Source organism: Gasterosteus aculeatus, chromosome 14 (genome assembly GCF_964276395.1).
Source record: "Gasterosteus aculeatus chromosome 14, fGasAcu3.hap1.1, whole genome shotgun sequence".
Taxonomy (NCBI): Eukaryota; Metazoa; Chordata; class Actinopteri; order Perciformes; family Gasterosteidae; genus Gasterosteus; species Gasterosteus aculeatus.
Genome location: NC_135702.1, coordinates 1478527 through 1498526, shown reverse-complemented (window position 1 = coordinate 1498526; position 20000 = coordinate 1478527). Strand labels below are relative to the sequence as shown.

At 49.6% G+C, this 20000-nt stretch overlaps 3 protein-coding genes across 11 annotated transcripts in view; all 3 read left to right on the top strand.

Annotated features, from left to right (window-relative positions):
* The window catches only part of zfyve16 (zinc finger, FYVE domain containing 16), a 14207-nt gene extending 8027 nt beyond the window's left edge, over window positions 1-6180 (top strand). For 2 of the 8 annotated variants that reach the window (XM_078088632.1, XM_078088633.1), the window contains exons 5-17: window positions 1168-1344; window positions 1450-1628; window positions 1903-2119; window positions 2210-2332; window positions 2407-2562; window positions 2673-2897; window positions 3031-3113; window positions 3335-3439; window positions 3545-3695; window positions 3793-4105; window positions 4494-4599; window positions 4708-4872; window positions 4971-6180. In XM_078088632.1, coding sequence (XP_077944758.1) covers window positions 1168-1344; window positions 1450-1628; window positions 1903-2119; window positions 2210-2332; window positions 2407-2562; window positions 2673-2897; window positions 3031-3113; window positions 3335-3439; window positions 3545-3695; window positions 3793-4105; window positions 4494-4599; window positions 4708-4872; window positions 4971-5129 — 2159 coding nt within the window. In that variant the 3' untranslated portion in view covers window positions 5130-6180. The remainder of the gene's footprint in view (window positions 1-1167; window positions 1345-1449; window positions 1629-1902; window positions 2120-2209; window positions 2333-2406; window positions 2563-2672; window positions 2898-3030; window positions 3114-3334; window positions 3440-3544; window positions 3696-3792; window positions 4106-4493; window positions 4600-4707; window positions 4873-4970) is intronic. The other 6 variants (XM_078088636.1, XM_078088635.1, XM_078088639.1 and 3 more) reach the window with 6 other exon arrangements.
* Window positions 6181-6665: 485 nt separating this feature from the next.
* On the top strand, window positions 6666-12954 carry LOC144388285 (SEC14-like protein 2). The gene is made up of 12 exons (XM_078088702.1): window positions 6666-6775; window positions 7694-7769; window positions 8552-8595; window positions 9328-9390; window positions 10056-10244; window positions 10537-10632; window positions 10723-10783; window positions 10873-10956; window positions 11424-11530; window positions 11625-11764; window positions 11914-12083; window positions 12411-12954. Exons 1-12 carry the CDS (start codon window positions 6722-6724, stop codon window positions 12527-12529), a joined length of 1203 nt encoding a protein of 400 aa, XP_077944828.1. The 5' UTR covers window positions 6666-6721; the 3' UTR covers window positions 12530-12954.
* A 666-nt stretch (window positions 12955-13620) lies between these two features.
* Window positions 13621-20000, top strand: part of LOC144388283 (metal transporter CNNM4-like) — a 12821-nt gene continuing 6441 nt past the window's right edge. For both annotated transcript variants that reach the window (XM_078088674.1, XM_078088673.1), the window contains exons 1-4: window positions 13621-15282; window positions 17787-17930; window positions 18627-18761; window positions 19010-19179. In XM_078088674.1, coding sequence (XP_077944800.1) covers window positions 13773-15282; window positions 17787-17930; window positions 18627-18761; window positions 19010-19179 — 1959 coding nt within the window. In that variant the 5' untranslated portion in view covers window positions 13621-13772. The remainder of the gene's footprint in view (window positions 15283-17786; window positions 17931-18626; window positions 18762-19009; window positions 19180-20000) is intronic.

Below are 20000 nucleotides of genomic sequence, written 5' to 3'. Positions count from 1 at the left end.
CACAAATCACAGCGCTGCCTCGTGGTCATTTCAACATGGCCGCCGCCCCAAATGTCCTCTGAGCTCTTAGTCGTACTCGTGCCACAGTTCTGCTTTTTAATGAGCTCATTTCATAACTCGCTCAATTCATTAGTGGCTGTGGGCTTAAAGTCATCTGTAACTGTAGTGACCAGCAGAGGGTCGCCTGTTAAAGCTGCATTCTGTGCAGTGACCAGCAGGGGGCGACTCCTCTGCTCCCATAGACGTCTATGAGGAAATGACTCTAGTTCTCTGTAGTGACCAGCAGGGGGCGACTCCTCTGCTCCCATAGACGTCTATGAGGAAATGACTCTAGTTCTCTGTAGTGACCAGCAGGGGGCGACTCCTCTGCTCCCATAGACGTCTATGAGGAAATGACTCTACTTCTCTGTAGTGACCAGCAGGGGGCGACTCCTCTGCTCCCATAGACGTCTATGAGGAAATGACTCTACTTCTCTGTAGTGACCAGCAGGGGGCGACTCCTCTGCTCCCATAGACGTCTATGAGGAAATGACTCTACTTCTCTGTAGTGACCAGCAGGGGGCGACTCCTCTGCTCCCATAGACGTCTATGAGGAAATGACTCTACTTCTCTGTAGTGACCAGCAGGGGGCGACTCCTCTGCTCCCATAGACGTCTATGAGGAAATGACTCTACTTCTCTGCAGTGACCAGCAGGGGGCGACTCCTCTGCTCCCATAGACGTCTATGAGGAAATGACTCTACTTCTCTGTAGTGACCAGCAGGGGGCGACTCCTCTGCTCCCATAGACGTCTATGAGGAAATGACTCCACTTCTCTCTTGATTTATTCCCTCAGTAAACATTGTAAACATGAGTTTATGGTCTCAGTTTCAAGTCTTCTTCAATACAGCATGATGATTATTTAGTGAATTATGGTCCATTTAACCATAAAGCAGGGAAGCTAAAGTACAAATATCAATGTCATGGAGGTGCCGGGGGGGTCAGCAGGATTCATCCTCTGTGGACCATGAAGGTTTGCACGGAGACTGGTGAGATGATTCCGTTGGTGGACTCTTAGCCAAATAAGAAGGGGGGGGGGGGGGGCATCAGAGCCCGGCTAGCGGCAGCTCAAAGTGGGTGACGTGTGTGCTCCGCTCAGCGCGCCTCCATGACGCCTTTCTCCCTGTAGCCCAGGCCCTGGAGCGGATGATGAGTCCTGCAGGTCCCAGTCCCAACCCCAACGTCCCGTCTGAGTACTGCAGCACCATCCCCCCTCTGCAGCAGGCCCGAGCCGCCGGCACGCTTAACTCTCCTCCGCCCACCGTCATGGTGCCCGTGTCCGTTCTCAAACACCCGAACAACGACAGTACGACTGCCCTTAAACCAACGCACACGGTTCTATTCTTTTTGTCACCTCCGACCGAACCTCTTTGAGCCTCCTCCTCCCTCTCTCGTTCTCCCGTGTCGTCAGGTTGTCCTCGGGAGCAGAAGCGCGTGTGGTTCGCCGACGGCATCCTGCCCAACGGCGAGGTGGCGGACACCAGCCGGCTGTCGGCGCCGAGCCCCCGGAGCGCGCAGGAGTCCGGCCCCGCCGCGTGTCCGGACCCGACGGCCGTAAGAGACGCGACCCTTCCGTCCGCCGCCCGGACTGTGAGACCCGGGGTTCTGCTCACAGCTCCTGTTAATATTTATTTTATATTGTTGTCGGGAACAATTATTATTATCTTCAAAGACTCATAAAGATCTGACGTCAAAGTATAGAGATGAAACATTCTAAATATAACAGAACTTAATCTTGTATTAGTTATTTGAGGCCTTTTTCCTCCACAGCTGACTCGTATTTTAACCCCGTCATTAAATCTGTCTTTATTGTTGCCACGGTGACGGATCCTCCGCTGTTCTTATTTGTCTTTTTTTTTCCCAGCCCGTCTCAGAGGTGGAGGTCGGCGGCTCCTCCTCCGCCCCCGAAGCCTCGTTGGAGGCGGAGGCGGTCCGCCCCCCCCCCACCTCGGGGCCCTGGGACTACGCCCTGCTGTGTGGAGTCGGCGGGTCGGTGACGAGGGTCCCCAGCCTGCTGCCCGACAACGAGGAGGACCTCCCCCCTCTGCTCATCAGCACCGGCGAGGAGGAGGAGGCCGCAGGTTCCGTTCCCCGTTTCTTCAGCCGCTTCTGCTTCTGCTCATCCATTGTTTATTCCTGTTTGACTTTTTTTTTTTTTTTCTTCCCTCCAGATGTTTTGGTGGAGGAAAGCCCCGCCCCCTGCCAGATCCTGCACCTATTGGAGGAGGGAGGACCTCGACCGCTGACGTTCGTTCTCAACGCCAACCTGCTGGTCAATGTCAAGCTGGTCACATGTGAGTAGAAGATGCCCGTTTAGATGGAGGTGTTTGGACACATTTACAGGAACGCGTGTCTCCTCGTGCACCAGACTCGGGGCGCCGCTGCTGGTGTTTGGGCTCCAGCGGGCTGCAGGCGGTGGGTCAGAAGGAGCTGGTGTTCCTGTTGGAGTGTTTGCCAGAAGAGAAAACTCTCCCCAAAGACCTCTTCACACTTTATCTCAACATCTACCAAGAGGCCCAGAAAGGTAGGAAGGAAGCATGCAGGTCACCCCTGCGCCTCCACCCGCCCTTTCTCCTCTCTGGTCTCCTCTGTTCTAGAAAAGACTACAGCCCCCCCCCCCCCCCTCTGTTCCAGGGAAGTTCCTGGAGGAGCTTGACAACGTGACCTTCACCAGCAGCTTCCTGGGTAGTAAGGACCATGCCGGCATGCTCTTCTTCTCCCACAGCTGTCAGCCTCTGGACGGCCTCTCTCTGCCCCCCCCGCCCTTCATGTTCGGCCTGCTGGTCCAGAAGCTGGAGGTCCCGTGGGCCAAGGTCTTCCCCCTCCGGCTGCTGCTGCGGCTCGGAGCTGAATACAATGGTGTGTGTGTGTGTGTGTGTGTGTGTGTGTGTCTATGTCTATGTGTGTGTGTGTGTGATCATTTTATTAAATCTCTTTAATTAAAAGTGTCTGTAACGTGTCTTACGTGTGGTCGTATGTTTCTCCTTCCCAGTTTATCCCACCACATTGACCAGCGTCCGCTTCCGTGAGTCCGTGTACCGAGAGACGGGACACACCATCATGAACCTGCTGGCTGTGAGTGATGAGGACCTCCGCTCGCTTCCTTAATCCCCATGAAAGCTTCTTTCCGCTAATTGGCTCCTAAGCGTGTCGAGATTAAAGAAAAGGGATTCAGACCGGAACGCTGAACTTTGCAGGCGCACAAAATGTCTTATTTATTTACGTGTAAAACCCGAGCAAACCATCCACTTTGATCTGAGAACGATGTTTGTGTCTCTCGTGTCTCTCGTGTCCAGGACCTGAGGAACTACCAGTACAGCCTGTCGGTGGTGGAGGGCCTGAGGATCCACATGGAGATGGGACACAGCTACATCGACATTCCCAAGAGGAGCTTCAACGAGGTGAGAGGAAGAGAACGTCTGCTTCCTGTCCCGTGAGAAGCTCTTTTCTCCAGATGTTAGATGATGGATACAGCAGTGAACTGGAGTGTGCGTTTGTTTTCCCAGATGCAGAAGGTGGTGAACGCCTCCAACGAGCACGTCATCAGCATCGGGGCGCGGTTCAGCTCGGAGGCCGACTCCCACCTGGTGTGTTTCCAGAGCGAGGAGGGCGGCTACCAGACGCAGGCCAGCAGCAAGCCGGGCCAGACCCGCACAGGTGAGAGCCGCTCGTCCCCCGCCGGAGGCGCGGAGGGCCAGCGGCTGACGACGGCGTTCTTGTGCTTCTGTTGTTGTTGTTGTTGTCGTCGCCGCAGTGACCGGGGCCAGCTTCGTGGTGTTCAACGGGGCCCTGAAGGCCTCCTCGGGCTTCATCGCCAAGTCCAGCATCGTGGAGGGTAAAGACCGCCGACTCGTGCCGTGTCTCTTGTGCGAGCGGAGCCGCTGTAACCCTGAGCTCTCCTCAGACGGGCTGATGGTGCAGATCCCTCCGGAGACCATGGAGGCCCTGCGCGCCGCCCTGAGGGAGCAGGCCGACTTCCACATCCCGTGCGGCAGGAACGACGGCGGGGAGCCGCGGGAGAACGTCAGCGTGCGCTGGGTGGACCGGAGCCTGCCGGTCAACGCCGGGTAACGAGCACTCGCACGCTCAAAATACATGAAACCGCCCGTGGAAACGGAACCAGCAGGACCAGAAGTGGAGAGAACGACAACGTTCATTTATTTCTTCAATGTTTCGCTTTACAAAAATTGTGGAATCAATTTCCTAAGTGCAACCAATTTAGAATTATTGTCAAATTTAGCTGAAGTTCAGCCGAGTTTCACCATTGGTCTCAGAATTAAATTCTATTTTTTTGTAAAGAATCCGTTTAGAGTATAAACAGTTTATTTGGAGCAATAATTGAGTGTATTTCTCTGACGTTCGTCGCGTGCGGTGCGTTCAATGGCGGTGGGGAAGAGGAACATGGCGGCGTGTGAAGTCTGAGACGTGGTTTTCTGCTCTGACGCTCGTCCGCAGCAGAAGCAGCGCGGTCGACGGCAGACCTCTGGACGGAGTGCGCAGCGTGCGGATGCAGCAGGAGGCGGAGTTTGAGTCGGACGGACGCACCATCAGATGCACCGAGGTTTATTCCAGTCTTTGCACCATCACCAACTGCACCACCCCCCCCCTCCCTCCCACACACAGACCTCCCCCCACTCACTCGACACACTGTGTCTGGACGTCCTGGCAGGTTTTCTACCAGCTGAGGACTCCGGAGGCGGCGCCGGCGTCCTGCGGCGTGTTCCAGAAGGAGATGGCGTTGGCCGCCTGCAGCGCCCTGACGCCCCACCTGGCCGTGCTGGCGGCGAGCGGCATCAACGCGCTGTCGCTGCGCGTCTCCACGCAGGCCGACATGGTAACGGTCCAGATGTCTCCGTCGACCTCCCCAGGTCATCATCACGAGACCTCTGTGCGACCTTTGAACCCTCTTCTTGCGTGCGCCTCCTCTCTCAGGTGGAGTACCAGGCCGGCTCCGGAGGCCGGCTCCTCCCCCAGCGCTACATGAACGAGCTGGACGGCGCCCTCATCCCCGTCATCCACGGCGGCGGCGCCAGCGTGCCGCAGACCGCCATGGACATGGAGTTTGTCTTCTACATCACGCACGCCATCTAACCCGTGGAGGGGGGGCGGGGCCAGGGGACTAACTGCACAGCTGGTTCATTTTGCACAGTTTGGACACGCAGCCGGTCGTCGGGCTGCAACATTCCCCTCTGAGGCTTCTGGGGGAGGGGGGGGTGATCGGGGGGTGATCGGGGGGGTTGGGCGTCATTGAAGGGACCTAAACAGACTTTATTTTCTACTTTCGCCGTCACCAAAGCTGCTTTTAACACGAGAAGCCAAACACTAAACGAGGACTACGACCAGATACCACCTGATGTTTCTTCTCGCTCCGCCTTCCGTCGGTGAATGTGCCCCCCCCCCCTCCCCCCCCCCACGGGGGCGTCTTTCATTAGGATGCATTTACTGTATGTTAACACGGGCGCGGCGCTCTTGAGGAAGTGCGTTTTCCTCTGGCGGTGCGGCGCCTTCGTCACCGTCGTACTGACAACGAGCTGCGTTCGAGTTGCAGTTTGTCGCAGGTTCCTTGAAGGAAAACCAAACACCAGAAAGCTTCTCCAGAAATACACGGATGTAATATCGAATATCGAATATCGTTTTACGCTGGAAAACATCTGAAGCCGAGCTGCATAAAGAATGTTTTAAAAACCGATCATCACATGAAACGTTTTTAATGATTTAACTGGGGAAATGATTACGTGTTATTAGAGACTTATGTTTGTTCTTAAGCACAATATAAATCCCCCCCCCAAAGAATAACTGACGCTGAACATGAAGCAAACAGGAGGAAAGTCGACGTGTTGCAGCAGCTGTGCAGATGACAATAAAACAACATCTCGCCACGTTACTTCTATTATTTAACCTTTGGAGGCAGAAAAATCATAAACATTTTCTTCCATTTTATATATATATATAAATATTTAGATCAGGGCAGTAAATTATTATATTTTGTCTGAAGGATCAAAGCAGCATTCAACGTTGTCTGAGTTTTATTTTCTTGTTTTGTGTGGATCAGCTGGTCGGAGGTGAACCTGGTATCCGGGTCGATTCAACCGTCTGAATAACTCGCGTATTGAAATAATAAAATGAGTTTTATGAGACAATATTTGTTTGTGTTCAATGAATTTGTTTCATATTTTGACTTTTCTGCAAAGATCAAATCCACCTTGTGTTTCACTCAAGTATTGCACATGAGTACAATTTTGAGGTACTTTTACTTTAAGGATTTTATTTTCCTGTAACATTTTGTTTTGTTAGAATTCAGGAGGGAATTTTTTACTCTGACACAACATTTATTTAATAACTTCAGTTCCTCCAAATAGTATCAAGAAATAAATAATGATGCTGTGCGTAGAATATTTAAAACAAGCTTTAAACGATGAATAATAATCCATAATAATGATGTACGTATATTTTAATAATAATTCACTAAAAGTTGCTTTCATGGACAAAGTTTAAAGATACAAATTTGACAGTGCAAAGTATTAAATACGCTTTTGCAATAATAATTACGGATAAAAACAATAATGGTAATAAAACCGCAAGGGGGTGTGTGCGCGCGCCTGTGTGTGCGCGTTTGACTGGGTGTGCGCGCCTGTGGCCGCGTGCGCGCGCCTCTCGGCAGGTGTCGGAGCGGCGGCGCAGAGATGAGCGGACGGGTCGGTGACTTGAGCCCCCGACAGGCTGAGAAACTAACCGAGGTAAACGCGACATCGATCCGGGATTGAAATGAACGTATTGATCACCTCGGTGACGTCACGGCGCACAGCTGGATGTTTCACACGTGGTTACTTCAGCTCACTGCTGGTTGTAATTAATCTGATTTGTAAGAGGCATTCTTACCTGTGTTGTACATGTACTGCACTTAACACTCTGAGGTACTTGTACTTCTTCACCGTGTTATTCTACTGTGTACTTATTGAACAGATGTACTTATGGGTTCTTTATTCATTTTCATAGAAAAACATACGAATGTTACACCGACGAGGTGAAGATGCCTTCAGCAAATACATCTGATAATTACAGATTATATAGTAGTAATAAAACACTTAACAAATACTTTTAACCATATTTTGTTAATAGTACATTTACTTCTTCCAGTGAAGAAGACTCAAATACTTCTATAAAATCCTACATTGTAGTACTCTTTGTCGCAGGCGCAGAATATGTATAAATGATAGATTATGTTATGAGTTGCAATAAAAAAGGTATCATTCTGAATAATGTGTCACAACTGTTACTAAACTACTTACTATAATACCTCAGTAGTTTACTTCAATATTAACGGTCGATAAAATCACTCAATCCTAATAAATAAACTTAGTAAATAATTGAAATGATTCTTGACGGTTTTGAATAAATCTCAGCAGTCACTTAGCTTAGCATAGCATAGCTTTGTAATGCTAACGCTCATCCATCAACATGTTAAATCTTCTTCTTTACTGGAGTGTAAAAATTGTGTTGCCTGGAGACGGCGCTACGCTAGCTGTTTCCAGTCTTTATGCTAAGCCAAGCTAGCTGGACATTTAGCGTACAAACACGCGTGTTCATCAAACTGTTCCCTAAAATAATAAAACATCTTTTTACGTTTTTGTCTCCGTCCGGTTCTCGGCCTCCAGTTTCGGGGGAGGATCCAGGACGTCCTGGCCGAGCTTCCAGCGCAGCACGACGACTTCCTGCTCCGCTGGCTCAGAGGTGAGTCCCACACCTGGTCAGGTGACTTCTTTCATCAAGCAAGACCCAAAGGATGAAGAAGTGGAATTTATGGAATAAAGAAAAACACCAGATGTGTTGACTTTAAATGTAACTCGGTTCAGCCTGTTTAAGTTCAAAAATAATCATTCAGATTTTGCTAATAGCTTCTTCCTTAAAACGTATCATTTCACCCCCCTGGTTACTCAGTCATTTATTTCCTATAACGTCCTTGTGACCTTGTGGACGTAAACATATAGTATTTACTCGATAGTCTTATCGGACTGTAAATATTGGTTTTACGCTGAACAGAACTCCCAGAATGCCCCCCCCCCCTTAAAGTCCAACTCCGGCTTGTAAAGTAGATATATACATATGTATGTATATATACACGATCTTCAGTACAAATTAAATTTTTTTAATTTGACTTTTTTTAATCTCGGCACTCGAATGTTGAGCAGCGAGTTGTGTTGGTTTACTGGTGCGTAGTTCAGAGGGGGGGGGGGGTGGATCAATATTTAGTCTTCACGTGAACTCAGGTTCATGGACACAAATGTGTTTATTGGAAGTACTCAGCTGCAATTTTGAGGTAGATGTACTTTGTACTTTGTACTCCACATGCCTTTGCGTTATGGGACTATACATGTGTCAACAAGTATGACGAGAAAAAAACAACTATGACTAGTTTATGAATATACACTCAAATGTGTCCCCGAAGCGCGAGTGAACGCTGCTTCACTTCTCTACTTTTATGACTCAATCATCTTTCTTCTGAATCTTTGCAGCTCGTAGCTTCAATGTGCAGAAAGCTGAAGTCATGATCAGAAAGGTAAGATCTGTGTCGCTATGCATCTTTGTCTCTGTGTCTCTATGCATCTTTGTCTCTGTGTCCCTATGCATCTTTGCCTCTGTGTCTCTATGCATCTTTGTCTCTGTGTCTCTATGCATCTTTGTCTCTATGCATCTTTGTCTCTGTGTCTCTATGCATCTTTGTCTCTATGCATCTTTGTCTCTGTGTCTCTATGCATCTGTGTCTCTATGCATCTTTGTCTCTGTGTCTCTATGCATCTTTGTCTCTGTGTCTCTATGCATCTTTGCCTCTGTGTCTCTATGCATCTTTGTCTCTGTGTCTCTATGCATCTTTGCCTCTGTGTCTCTATGCATCTTTGTCTCTGTGTCTCTATGCATCTTTGTCTCTATGCATCTGTCTCTGTGTCTCTATGCATCTTTGTCTCTACGCAACTTTGTCTGTGTCTCTATGCATCTTTGTCTCTACGCATCTTTGCCTCTGTGTCTCTATGCATCTTTGTCTGTGTCTCTGCATCTTTGTCTCTATGCATCTTTGCCTCTGTGTCTCTATGCATCTTTGCCTCTGTGTCTCTATGCATCTTTGTCTCTATCCATCTTTGCCTCTGTGTCTCTATGCATCTTTGTCTCTATCCATCTTTGTCTCTGTGTCTCTGTGCATCTTTGTCTCTATGCATCTTTGTCTCTGTGTCTCTATGCATCTTTGTCTCTGTGTCTTCTGCATCTTTGTCTCTGTGTCTCTTTGTCTCTGCAGCATTTAGAGTTCAGGAAGAAGATGAATGTGGACTCCATCATATCTGACTGGAAACCTCCAGAGGTAAATATATACAGTTTATAATGTGTGTACAATATTTACCCTTTCAGATGTAGTACAATGAAAACCCCAATATGTACCACTTGTAGTACAGTAAAAGGTACACAATGTACCTTATACATGTAGTAAAGGACAACTATGAAGTAGTACAATAACTTGCACCACTGAGTACCAAGCTTGTGCATATGTACCTGTTCCTCTCCTCCTCAGGTAGAACAGGAGGTGTTCCTCTCCTCCTCAGGTAGTACGGGAGGTGTTCCTCTCCTTCTTAGGTAGTGAAGGAGGTGTTCCTCTCTCCACAGGTAGTACAGAAGGTGTTCCTCTCTCCACAGGTAGTACAGAAGGTGTTCCTCTCCTCAGGTAGTACAGGAGGTTTCCTTTCTCCTCAGGTAGTACAGGAGGTGTTCCTCTCCTCAGGTAGTACAGGAGGTTTCCTTTCTCCTCAGGTAGTACAGGAGGTGTTCCTCTCCTCCTCAGGTAGTACAGGAGGTGTTCCTCGTTCCTCTCCTCCTCAGGTAGTACAGGAGGTGTTCCTCTCCTCCTCAGGTAGTACAGGAGGTGTTCCTCTCCTCCTCAGGTAGTAAAGGAGGTTTCCTCTCCTCCTCAGGTAGTACAGGAGGTGTTTCTCTGCTCCTCGGGTAGTACAGGAGGTGCACTTCTCTCCTCAGGTGATCGAGCGCTACGTGTCTGGAGGGATGTGTGGATACGACCGAGAGGGGAGTCCCATCTGGTATGATGTCATCGGTCCTCTGGACCCAAAAGGCTTGTTGCTATCGGCGACCAAACAGGACTTCATGAAGACGAAAATCCGACACACGGAGATGCTGCAGCGGGAGTGCAGGAGGCAGTCAGAGAAGGTGGGATCTCTGCTCCTCTCGTCTCTCCTTTCTCCTTTCCTTCTCCTGTCATCTCTTCTCCTGTCTCGTCTCCTTTCATGTTTCCTCTCCTCACCTTTCCTCCCTTCTTCAAGGTTCGTCTTCCACTTGATCTCCATTCCTCTACTTTCTTCTCCACACTTGTTTCCTCTCATCTCTTATTTTCTCTTCTCCACTCCTCTAGCCTCCTTTCCTTTCCTTTTCTTTTTTCCTACCTCTCCTCGTGTCTCCTCTCATGTCACGTCTTCTCTCTCCTCCTCCCTCTCTGTCTCAGTTGGGTCAGAACATTGAGGCCATCTCTCTGATCTACGACTGTGAAGGACTCGGACTGAAACACATCTGGAAACCTGCCATAGAGACGTATGGGGAGGTTTGTCCCTTAAACTCACCACCTTTCATCACCATAAATATAAATGTTATCTCATCGTTTATTACTTTGCTCCTTTGATCTTTCATGTAGATCCTCACCATGTTTGAGGAGAACTACCCAGAAGGCCTGAAAAGAGTGTTTCTGATCAAAGGTGCTTCAGCAGATCTTGACGGCGTGAATCTCTTTGTTTTTTTTCTACGGATTTGAGTTTCTGGTTTTGAGTTTCTGTTTTTTCTGCAGCCCCCAAAATGCTCCCCGTGGCCTACAACCTCCTCAAGCACTTCCTGTGTGAGGAGACGCGCCGAAAGATCCTCTTCTTGGGAAGTGAGACCACTTTCATCCCATTGGACAGTCCTCACCTTAGCTTAGCATGTTAGCATGCTAACGTTGCACACCGTAAAGAACCAATATTACACCAAAAAAATACTCTATTACAGTGAAAGTACTAATGCCATGAAGTAAAAATACCAAGAAGTTAAAGTACTAATACTACATCGTAGAAATAATCTTTTACAAATAAAAGTACTAATGACATACTGTAAGATACTGTTACAGTCAAAGTACTAAATTCCACATCATAGTCTTACTAATTTTAATATGTTAACATTGTTACTAATATATTCACATTTTTATTGATATATTTTTATTAATATATATTATATACATTTTTATTGATATATATAATATATTATTTTAGCGATATATATATTTATTGATATATTAATTAATTATTATTATACTAGTAATAATGAATTAATAATTAACTATATATCAATAACATCTGACCGCAGGTAACTGGCAGGAAGTGTTGCGTAATCACATCGACCCGGATCAGATCCCGGTGGTCTACGGTGGAACCCTGACCGACCCCGACGGAGACCCGCGCTGCAGGACCATGGTGAGTGGGTGGAGCGGGTGGAGCGGGTGGAGCGGGTCTTTCTAGAAGCGACCCGCAGGACGAGCCGGTGGGTTTATTCTTCTTTTTCTCCAAGATAAAGTACGGCGGTACGATTCCCCGCTCGTACTACATCAGGGACTCGGTGGAGGTCCAGTACGAGCACAGCGTGACGGTGAGCCGGGGGTCCGTCTTCCAGCTGGAGGTCCAGGTCCCAGCGGCCGGAAGCCTCCTGAGGTACTAACTGAGCACTTTGAGTCTACTGTGTCGTACCGGCTCGTACCACACAAATAGTCAAATACTTCTACTACAGTAGTAGTACCACATGTGCTCCGAGCTGTACTACACTAAGGGGGAACTTGTGTACTCTGATCACTTCCTGCCAGGTGTCAGTTCTCCAGTGACGGAGCAGACGTCGGCTTTGGCGTCTACAGACGGAACAAAGATGGCGGCTCTCAGAAAGTATCTGAGATGCTTCAGGTTCTTCCCAGCGAACGTTACAACGCTCACCTGGTCCCTGAAGACACCCGCCTCACCTGCACCGAGCCCGGAGTCTGTGAGTGGCTCGCATAGAGGATCAGGACTAACCTGAGACCGGTTCCCATAGAGGATCAGCACTAACCTGAGACTGGTTCCCATAGAGGATCAGGACTAACCTGAGACTGGTTCCCATAGAGGATCAGCACTAACCTGAGACTGGTTCCCATAGAGGATCAGGACTAACCTGAGACTGGTTCCCATAGAGGATCAGCACTAACCTGAGACTGGTTCCCATAGAGGATCAGCACTAACCTGAGACTGGTTCCCATAGAGGATCAGGACTAACCTGAGACCGGTTCACATAGGATCAGGACTTGAACAGATGTGGATTCTCTCTCTGCAGATGTGCTGTGTTTCGATAACACTTACAGCCTCCTTCAGTCCAAGGCGGTGAGCTACACAGTCGAGGTTCTTCTTCCTTCGGACGGAACCCCGCTGGGTCCTGGAGACCAGCTCCAGTGAAACGGATCCACCAGGTCCATGGGACCTCTTTGGGTCCCTCAGGGAGGTTTTAAAGATGCAGATGAAGAAGCAGAATGTTTGAATGAAAATCTTTCAAATTCCATATAAAAGTGTAAAATCCTTTGACTCTTATTAGATTGTTACTCAATGTTTTGAGTTGAGTCAGTCATTAACACATAAGATGTAAACAAAATGTATATTTTTAATTCATTGAGTATCTTCAGGTACGTTTACTTTCTGTATCTCTTATAATAAAAGCATAATTTGTTTAATTAATAGAACAGGTTGATATTTAATATTCTGATTGAAACATGATCATATGAACTTGTAGCAAACCCTGAAAATTCACATTTATTTACAGTAATTATCTTAATTCAGTTTGAAGCATAAGTGAGTGTGACATTTAAATAAATAAGTTATCAGTATTATTGTCAGTTGACACTGAATCACTTGTTCTTTCACCACCAGGTGGTGATGAGGAGGAAAAACGATTTATTACATTATTACTGACGCTGAATATTAGGACCTAATGAAGATGATGAAGACGTATTACAGTAAATTAGTTTAATGCAGTGATTTGAAGTCAGAATGAGTGAACCAAATTCAAATAAAAGTTCCATTTAGGCAGTTAATGTTAATTCTATAATATGGTTACATTACTTTACATCACATCACATGTCATTTAGCTGACACTTTTATCCATTGTTATTCCACCAAATTATCATTATTGACGTCCCTATTTTGACATGCGGTTATTTTTGTTATATTAATGTCATTAATGAATCATTATTGCTCAGACACATGACGTCACAGGCCGGAGGGATGCGGGATGGTGCAGGATGGGGAAGAGGGGGGTGATGGAGGGGGGGCGTGGGGCTGCACGGATGCATGTGTCTTTACATAACACCAGCTGGCCAGGAGGAGGAGCAGGAGGAGGAGGAGGAGGAGGAGGAGAGACCTCTGGCCGCAGCGGCAGCATCTCCATCCGCTGAGTGCCGCATTGCCCCGAGAGATAACAACAGGGGGGGGGGGGGCATCATGTGGGGACGTTCACCTCCTGCCGAAATGTGTGTGATGCAGAGCGAGTGAGAGGAGAGGATGCAGTTTGTTTATTAGCTCTACCTGTCGCTCTCCGGTAGGCGGTGATAACGCGCGGGCGCGTGTGTGTGTGTGTGTGTGTGTGTGTGTGTTTGTGTGTGTGTGATGGACCAGCGGGGGGGCGGAGCCGCTCGGACATGAGTAAATGACGTCAGCCCCCGGGTCGCCGAGCAGTGAAACAAACATGGCGACAGAATGGAGCGGGCAGCAGGGTTACGTCCTCGCGCTCGTTATCTTCCTGTGGGGCGCGGTGGGCGGCCGCGCGGAGACGGTTGCCGCTGCAGCGGCGGCGGCGGCGGCGGCGGCGGCCGGCGGAGGGAGCGGCGGCGACGGCGGCGGCGGCGGCGGACAGGTGCTCGGCATGCGGCTGGAGAGGAGCGACAAGCCGTCCGGCACCAATGACGACGGTGTCATCCAGGTGACGGAGGAGAGCACCGTGCAGCTCCGGTTTTACGGGGTGCAGCTCCACGCGGGCGCTTGGACGCAGATCCGCTTCACGGAGCTCGCGGACGGCGGAGAGGAGGGCGGGGAGGAGGGCGGGGAGGAGGAGGCGGCGGAGGCGCCGGACCGGACCTGCGCCGACTTCACGAAGGACATCAGCGTCGGCACCTTCATGAACGTGAGCGGCCGAGGGACGTCCGGCGTGCTCACCCTGCGCGTGAAGCCGCTGCGCAAGAGCGAGGCGCGCAAGGAGTACGCCCTGTGCACGCGCCGCGCGGGCGGCAGCAGGTGGGCGCTGCGGGGCGACAGCGACGGCCGGCTGCTGGTGCTGGAGGAGAAGAAGTCGCTGCTGCCCATGTGGCTGCAGCTGATCCTCATCTGCTGCCTGCTGGTGCTGTCCGGCATGTTCAGCGGGCTCAACCTGGGCCTGATGGCGCTCGACCCGATGGAGCTGCGCATCGTGCAGAGCTGCGGCACCGACAAGGAGCGCCGGGACGCCCGCAAGATAGAGCCCATCCGCAGCAAGGGCAACTACCTGCTCTGCTCCCTGTTGCTGGGCAACGTGCTGGTGAACACCACCCTCACCATCCTCCTGGACGACCTGATCGGGTCGGGCCTGGGCGCCGTGGTGGCCTCCACCATCGGCATCGTCATCTTCGGCGAGATCGTGCCGCAGGCGCTGTGCTCGCGCCACGGGCTGGCGGTGGGCGCCAACACCATCATGGTGACCAAGTTCTTCATGTTCCTCACCTTCCCGGTGTCCTTCCCCGTCAGCAAGCTGCTGGACGTGCTGCTGGGCCAGGAGATCGGCACCGTGTACAACCGCGAGAAGCTGGTGGGGATGCTGAAGGTGACGGAGCCCTACAACGACCTGGTGAAGGAGGAGATGAACATGATCCAGGGCGCCCTGGAGCTCCGCAACAAGACGGTGGAGGACGTCATGACGCCCATCGGCGACTGCTTCATGATCCAGGCGGACGCCGTGCTGGACTTCAACACCATGTCGGTGATCATGGAGAGCGGCTACACGCGGATCCCCGTGTACGACGACGAGCGCTCCAACATCGTGGACATCCTGTACGTCAAGGACCTCGCCTTCGTGGACCCCGACGACTGCACCACGCTGAAGACCATCACCAAGTTCTACAACCACCCGGTGCACTTCGTCTTCCACGACACCAAGCTGGACGCCATGCTGGAGGAGTTCAAGAAAGGTGTGTGTGTGTGTGTGCGTGTGTGTGTGTGTGTGTGTGTGTGTGTGTGTGTGGAAACAGACGGCTGCAGGTTTCAAATAAACAAACAGGAGAGCGGATGATGACACACGCACACACACACACACACACACGCACACACACACACACACACACACACACACACACACACACACACACACACACACACACACCACTTCCCGTCCTTCCAATCGGCTTCGGTCCGTATCGATCGGCTCTATTGACGACTGGAACAATCCCAGGCCGCCATGTTTGACCCCCAGTGACATCACAACCAAGTGAGGGCACAAATACCCAGAATGCATCTCATTCCTGAGGAAACCGGAGGCTGTTACTGCCTTCACCCTCCTCCTCAGCTTCCTAGTACTTTACTTTATACTAGTACTTTACTTTATACTACATCTCAGAGGTCCATTTTGTACTTTTTATTCTTTCTTCATTTAATAACTGCAGATTTGAGTCACAAAAATAAAGCATTATATATATATGTGTATATAATATATATATATATTTAAGCAATAAAGTAGGAGAGGCTGTAGCATAATGTAGCAGTTTGAGGGTGTTGTTACATTATTGAAGATAAAATTGCTTTTATAATACGCTTAACAGCGACATTATTAACAGTAAGTAAATATCTGCCTGAAACGGATCATTTGCGGGGCAGAATCTGTCAATCTGTTGCTCTGCGCGCGCAGTGAACGCTCGAGGTAAACAGGTACTGCATCCATGACGATGGTGTTCTGTATTTTAAGACTATTAGTAGCTACTTTTGGCACTTTTATCATCTTTAGTGCGTCAGAATAAGCCACGCTGTCACTGTCCCGTCAGACATCTGAGAGGTGATCGATTATTTAGTCGCATGGATCCTCATGGCAGACGGAGTTATCGATCACCCGGAGCTTTTAGAGGATGCTCGCCCGCAAAGTAAATCCCACAACCATTGATCGGCAGCCTCATCCGACCCGGGTCGACAAAGGGCAAGTAGTCCGTTACATTTGTGCTTTGTTAGATTTCTGGTTATTATTTCTACTGCTGACGTGGAGCTGCGGCAGGGCTGTGACCTCTGACCTCTGACCTTCCTGTGAGTCCAGAGGCAGCACGGCGAGCAGAGGTCGTGTGGTGGAGCAGCTGATGATGATGATGATGATGATGTTTGACTCGACAGCACAACGCCAGCAGTTTGTTTGTCCTTCGCTCTGATTGGTCGAATCACATGTGGATTCTTTCCTTGATTAATTGTCCTGTTGTCCTCACAGGATAACACGCAAGAACCAATAAGACTATCGATCAGGAAACGATCACTATTCAAGAAGACTTTTTGCTACTTTGATTGGAAGGTGTTGGCAAAGCTTTGTTGGGTTTGAAGTGGGATGATTTGTTGTATCGATGTAGCGTCGACTAGTGAAGTCTGTGAGAAGTAGTTCAGGTCTCCTTCAGGTGAGACTTCCTCTCGGCCGTCCCTCACGACTCTCTCACAGTCAAAATGGTGGCAAGGACATCAGAAAACGCTCCCAACATGTGAACGTTTCTATGAATGTAAGGTTTTAAAACCAAAGCTTCTACTGTTAGAGCTGCAATCTGTGTAGTGACCAGCAGGGGGCGACTCCTCTGCTCCCATAGACGTCTATGAGGAAATGACTCTACTTCTCTGTAGTGACCAGCAGGGGGCGACTCCTCTGCTCCCATAGACGTCTATGAGGAAATGACTCTACTTCTCTGTAGTGACCAGCAGGGGGCGACTCCTCTGCTCCCATAGACGTCTATGAGGAAATGACTCTACTTCTCTGTAGTGACCAGCAGGGGGCGACTCCTCTGCTCCCATAGACGTCTATGAGGAAATGACTCTACTTCTCTGTAGTGACCAGCAGGGGGCGACTCCTCTGCTCCCATAGACGTCTATGAGGAAACGGTGCACAGGTCTCTACTAGAGACGGCATCGCTATGTCCTCCTCTGTCCTAATATGGTCACTTCCTGTTAAATTAAGATGGCGACGGCATCCGGCCAAACTCGTGGAATCGTGTGAGGTCATGCCGTTTGTTGGTTGAGAACAAGGAGGCGGTGGTTACGGTAACTAGGGGTTACGGTAACTAGGGGTCCAGACTGACTCACAGACGTTGGTCACCAACGAGGCGGCGGAGAGACGCCGCTGGTAGACGCCACTCGAGAAGTTAAGAGTACGAGAGTCTGTTTTTAATGAGAGGATTAATCTCCCCCTCCTCCCCCCCCTGCCCCCCTTCCTCCCCCCTCCTCCTCCACCTCTTTATCTCTGCTTTGGCAGCTCCTCCAGCTCTTCTCCCTGCAAAGCTCTTAGTTCACTCCGGGCTAAATTAAGGCCTCAGTCTGTCCTTGCAGGATAAACCCGCCTCCAGAATAACTAGGTTACTAAAATAAAAACAGGAATGTGTGACGGCTGCCTTACCCCCTCCCTCGGTAAACTCTTTGTAACCTTCAGGTGATCCCCCCCCTCCCCCCTCTGACTCTGCAGGTAAATCTCACCTGGCCATCGTGCAGAAGGTGAACAACGAGGGGGAGGGGGACCCCTTCTACGAGGTGCTGGGATTGGTCACCTTGGAGGACGTCATCGAGGAGATCATCAAGTCAGAGATCCTGGACGAGTCCGACCTCTACAGTGAGTCAGCAGACGCACACACACACACACACACACACACACGCACACGCACACACGCACACACACACACACACACACACGCACACAGACACACACACACACGCACACGCACACGCACACACGCACACACACACACACACACACACGCACACACACACACACACACACGCACACAGACACACACACACACGCACACGCACATAGACACACACACACACACACACACACACAGACACACACACACACGCACACGCACACAGACACACACGCACACGCACACACACACGCACACACACGCACACACACACACACACACACACGCACACACACACACACACACACACACACAGACACACACGCACACGCACACACACACGCACACACACACGCACACACACACACACACACACAGCTGACGGTAAACACTACTGACATGCAAAAAGAAACTACACAGTTTGATGTAATGTGACATTTTTGTCAAGTGTGTCATTCATGTGTGTCAATCATTTATTTACTTTTACTATGTTCACACAGGACACATCTAGCTACCTTCTCTTTGTTCTACTTTCTGTCGTTTATGAAGCTTCTGTGAGATGAACTAAGCGTGACCCCCCTCCTGCCCCTCCCTGCCCCCCCTCCTGCCCCCCTCCTGCCCCTCCCTGCCCCCCCTCCTGCCCCCCTCCTGCCCCCCCACAGCGGACAACAGGAACAGGAAGAAGGTCGACCCCAACAAGAACAAGCCCGACTTCTCGGCCTTCAAGCAGGACGGAGACAGCAAAGTGAAGATCTCCCCTCAGCTCATGCTGGCAGCGCATCGCTTCCTGGCCACAGGTGAGATGTGATGTCACAGGTGAGATGTGATGTCACAGGTGAGCCGTAATGTCACAGGTGAGCCGTGATGTCACAGGTGAGATGTGATGTCACAGGTGAGATGTGATGTCACAGGTGAGCCGTGATGTCACAGGTTAGTCAGGTTAGTCATTATTTGATGGTGAATTATGAGAACTCTAGCAGTGTGAAAACGTTTTCTTTCCAATGACGCCCTCTGTTTTAACCTGCCCCCCCCCTCCTCCACCCAGAGGTGAGTCTGTTCAGCCCCTTCCAGATCACAGAGAAAGTCTTGCTGAGGGTCCTCCGGCACCCCGACGTCATCCAGGAACTCAAGTTCAACGACAGCGACAAACGTTCACCTCAGCACTTCCTGTACGTGAGAGGCAAACCAGTGGACTACTTCATCCTCATACTGCAGGTACACACACACACACACACACACACACACACACACACACACAGAACACAACAATCAGAATTCACAAGAGAATAAAAGCATTTTAAACATTTCGTGTCCCAATGATCAATAACCGATAATCGGCTGAACTGTTGATTGACGAGTGGCTGGTGGGTCACCGTGGCGACGGGTCAGAGAACACTTGTTAAAGTGTCGGCTCGGTGCGTCACTCCGCCGGGGGAATTAGCACTCGTAGGGTTAAACTTATTTAACCCTTTAAGACTCCCGACTTAAGACTCTTAACCGGCTTAAAAAACACAAACCTTTAATTCTTTTTCCTTCTTTTATCAGCCAGAGAACTGTTCCAAAAATGAAATCTCTAATCTGACATTTGCAGATTACAAGATTACTTTCAAAATGCATTAAGTGTTTTTTTTGTTAAAGTTTTTCAAAGGAACTCCACCTCGGTCACATGACTTTGCATTTAAGCAATAAGGTACTTATTCACATCCAATAATGTAACAGTTCGGAGGTGTTGTTACATTATTGAAGATAAAGCCTGAAGTACCTTGTTGCTTTTATAACACGGTTACCAGTGACATTATAAATAGTAAGTCAATTGCTGCCTTTCAGCATGAAATAGTTGTAGCCACCAAACGGTGTGCGTCTCATTTCAGTGGTCCAGAGAAAATATACGTACATACGATCTCGCACCATCTCATTCCTTCACATCGCTCATGACGTCCACCTGAATTGGTTGCAAAAGCTCTCATTGCCCGAAACCGATCAAACCGATCAAACCGATCAAACCGATCAAACCGATCAAACCGATCAAACCGATC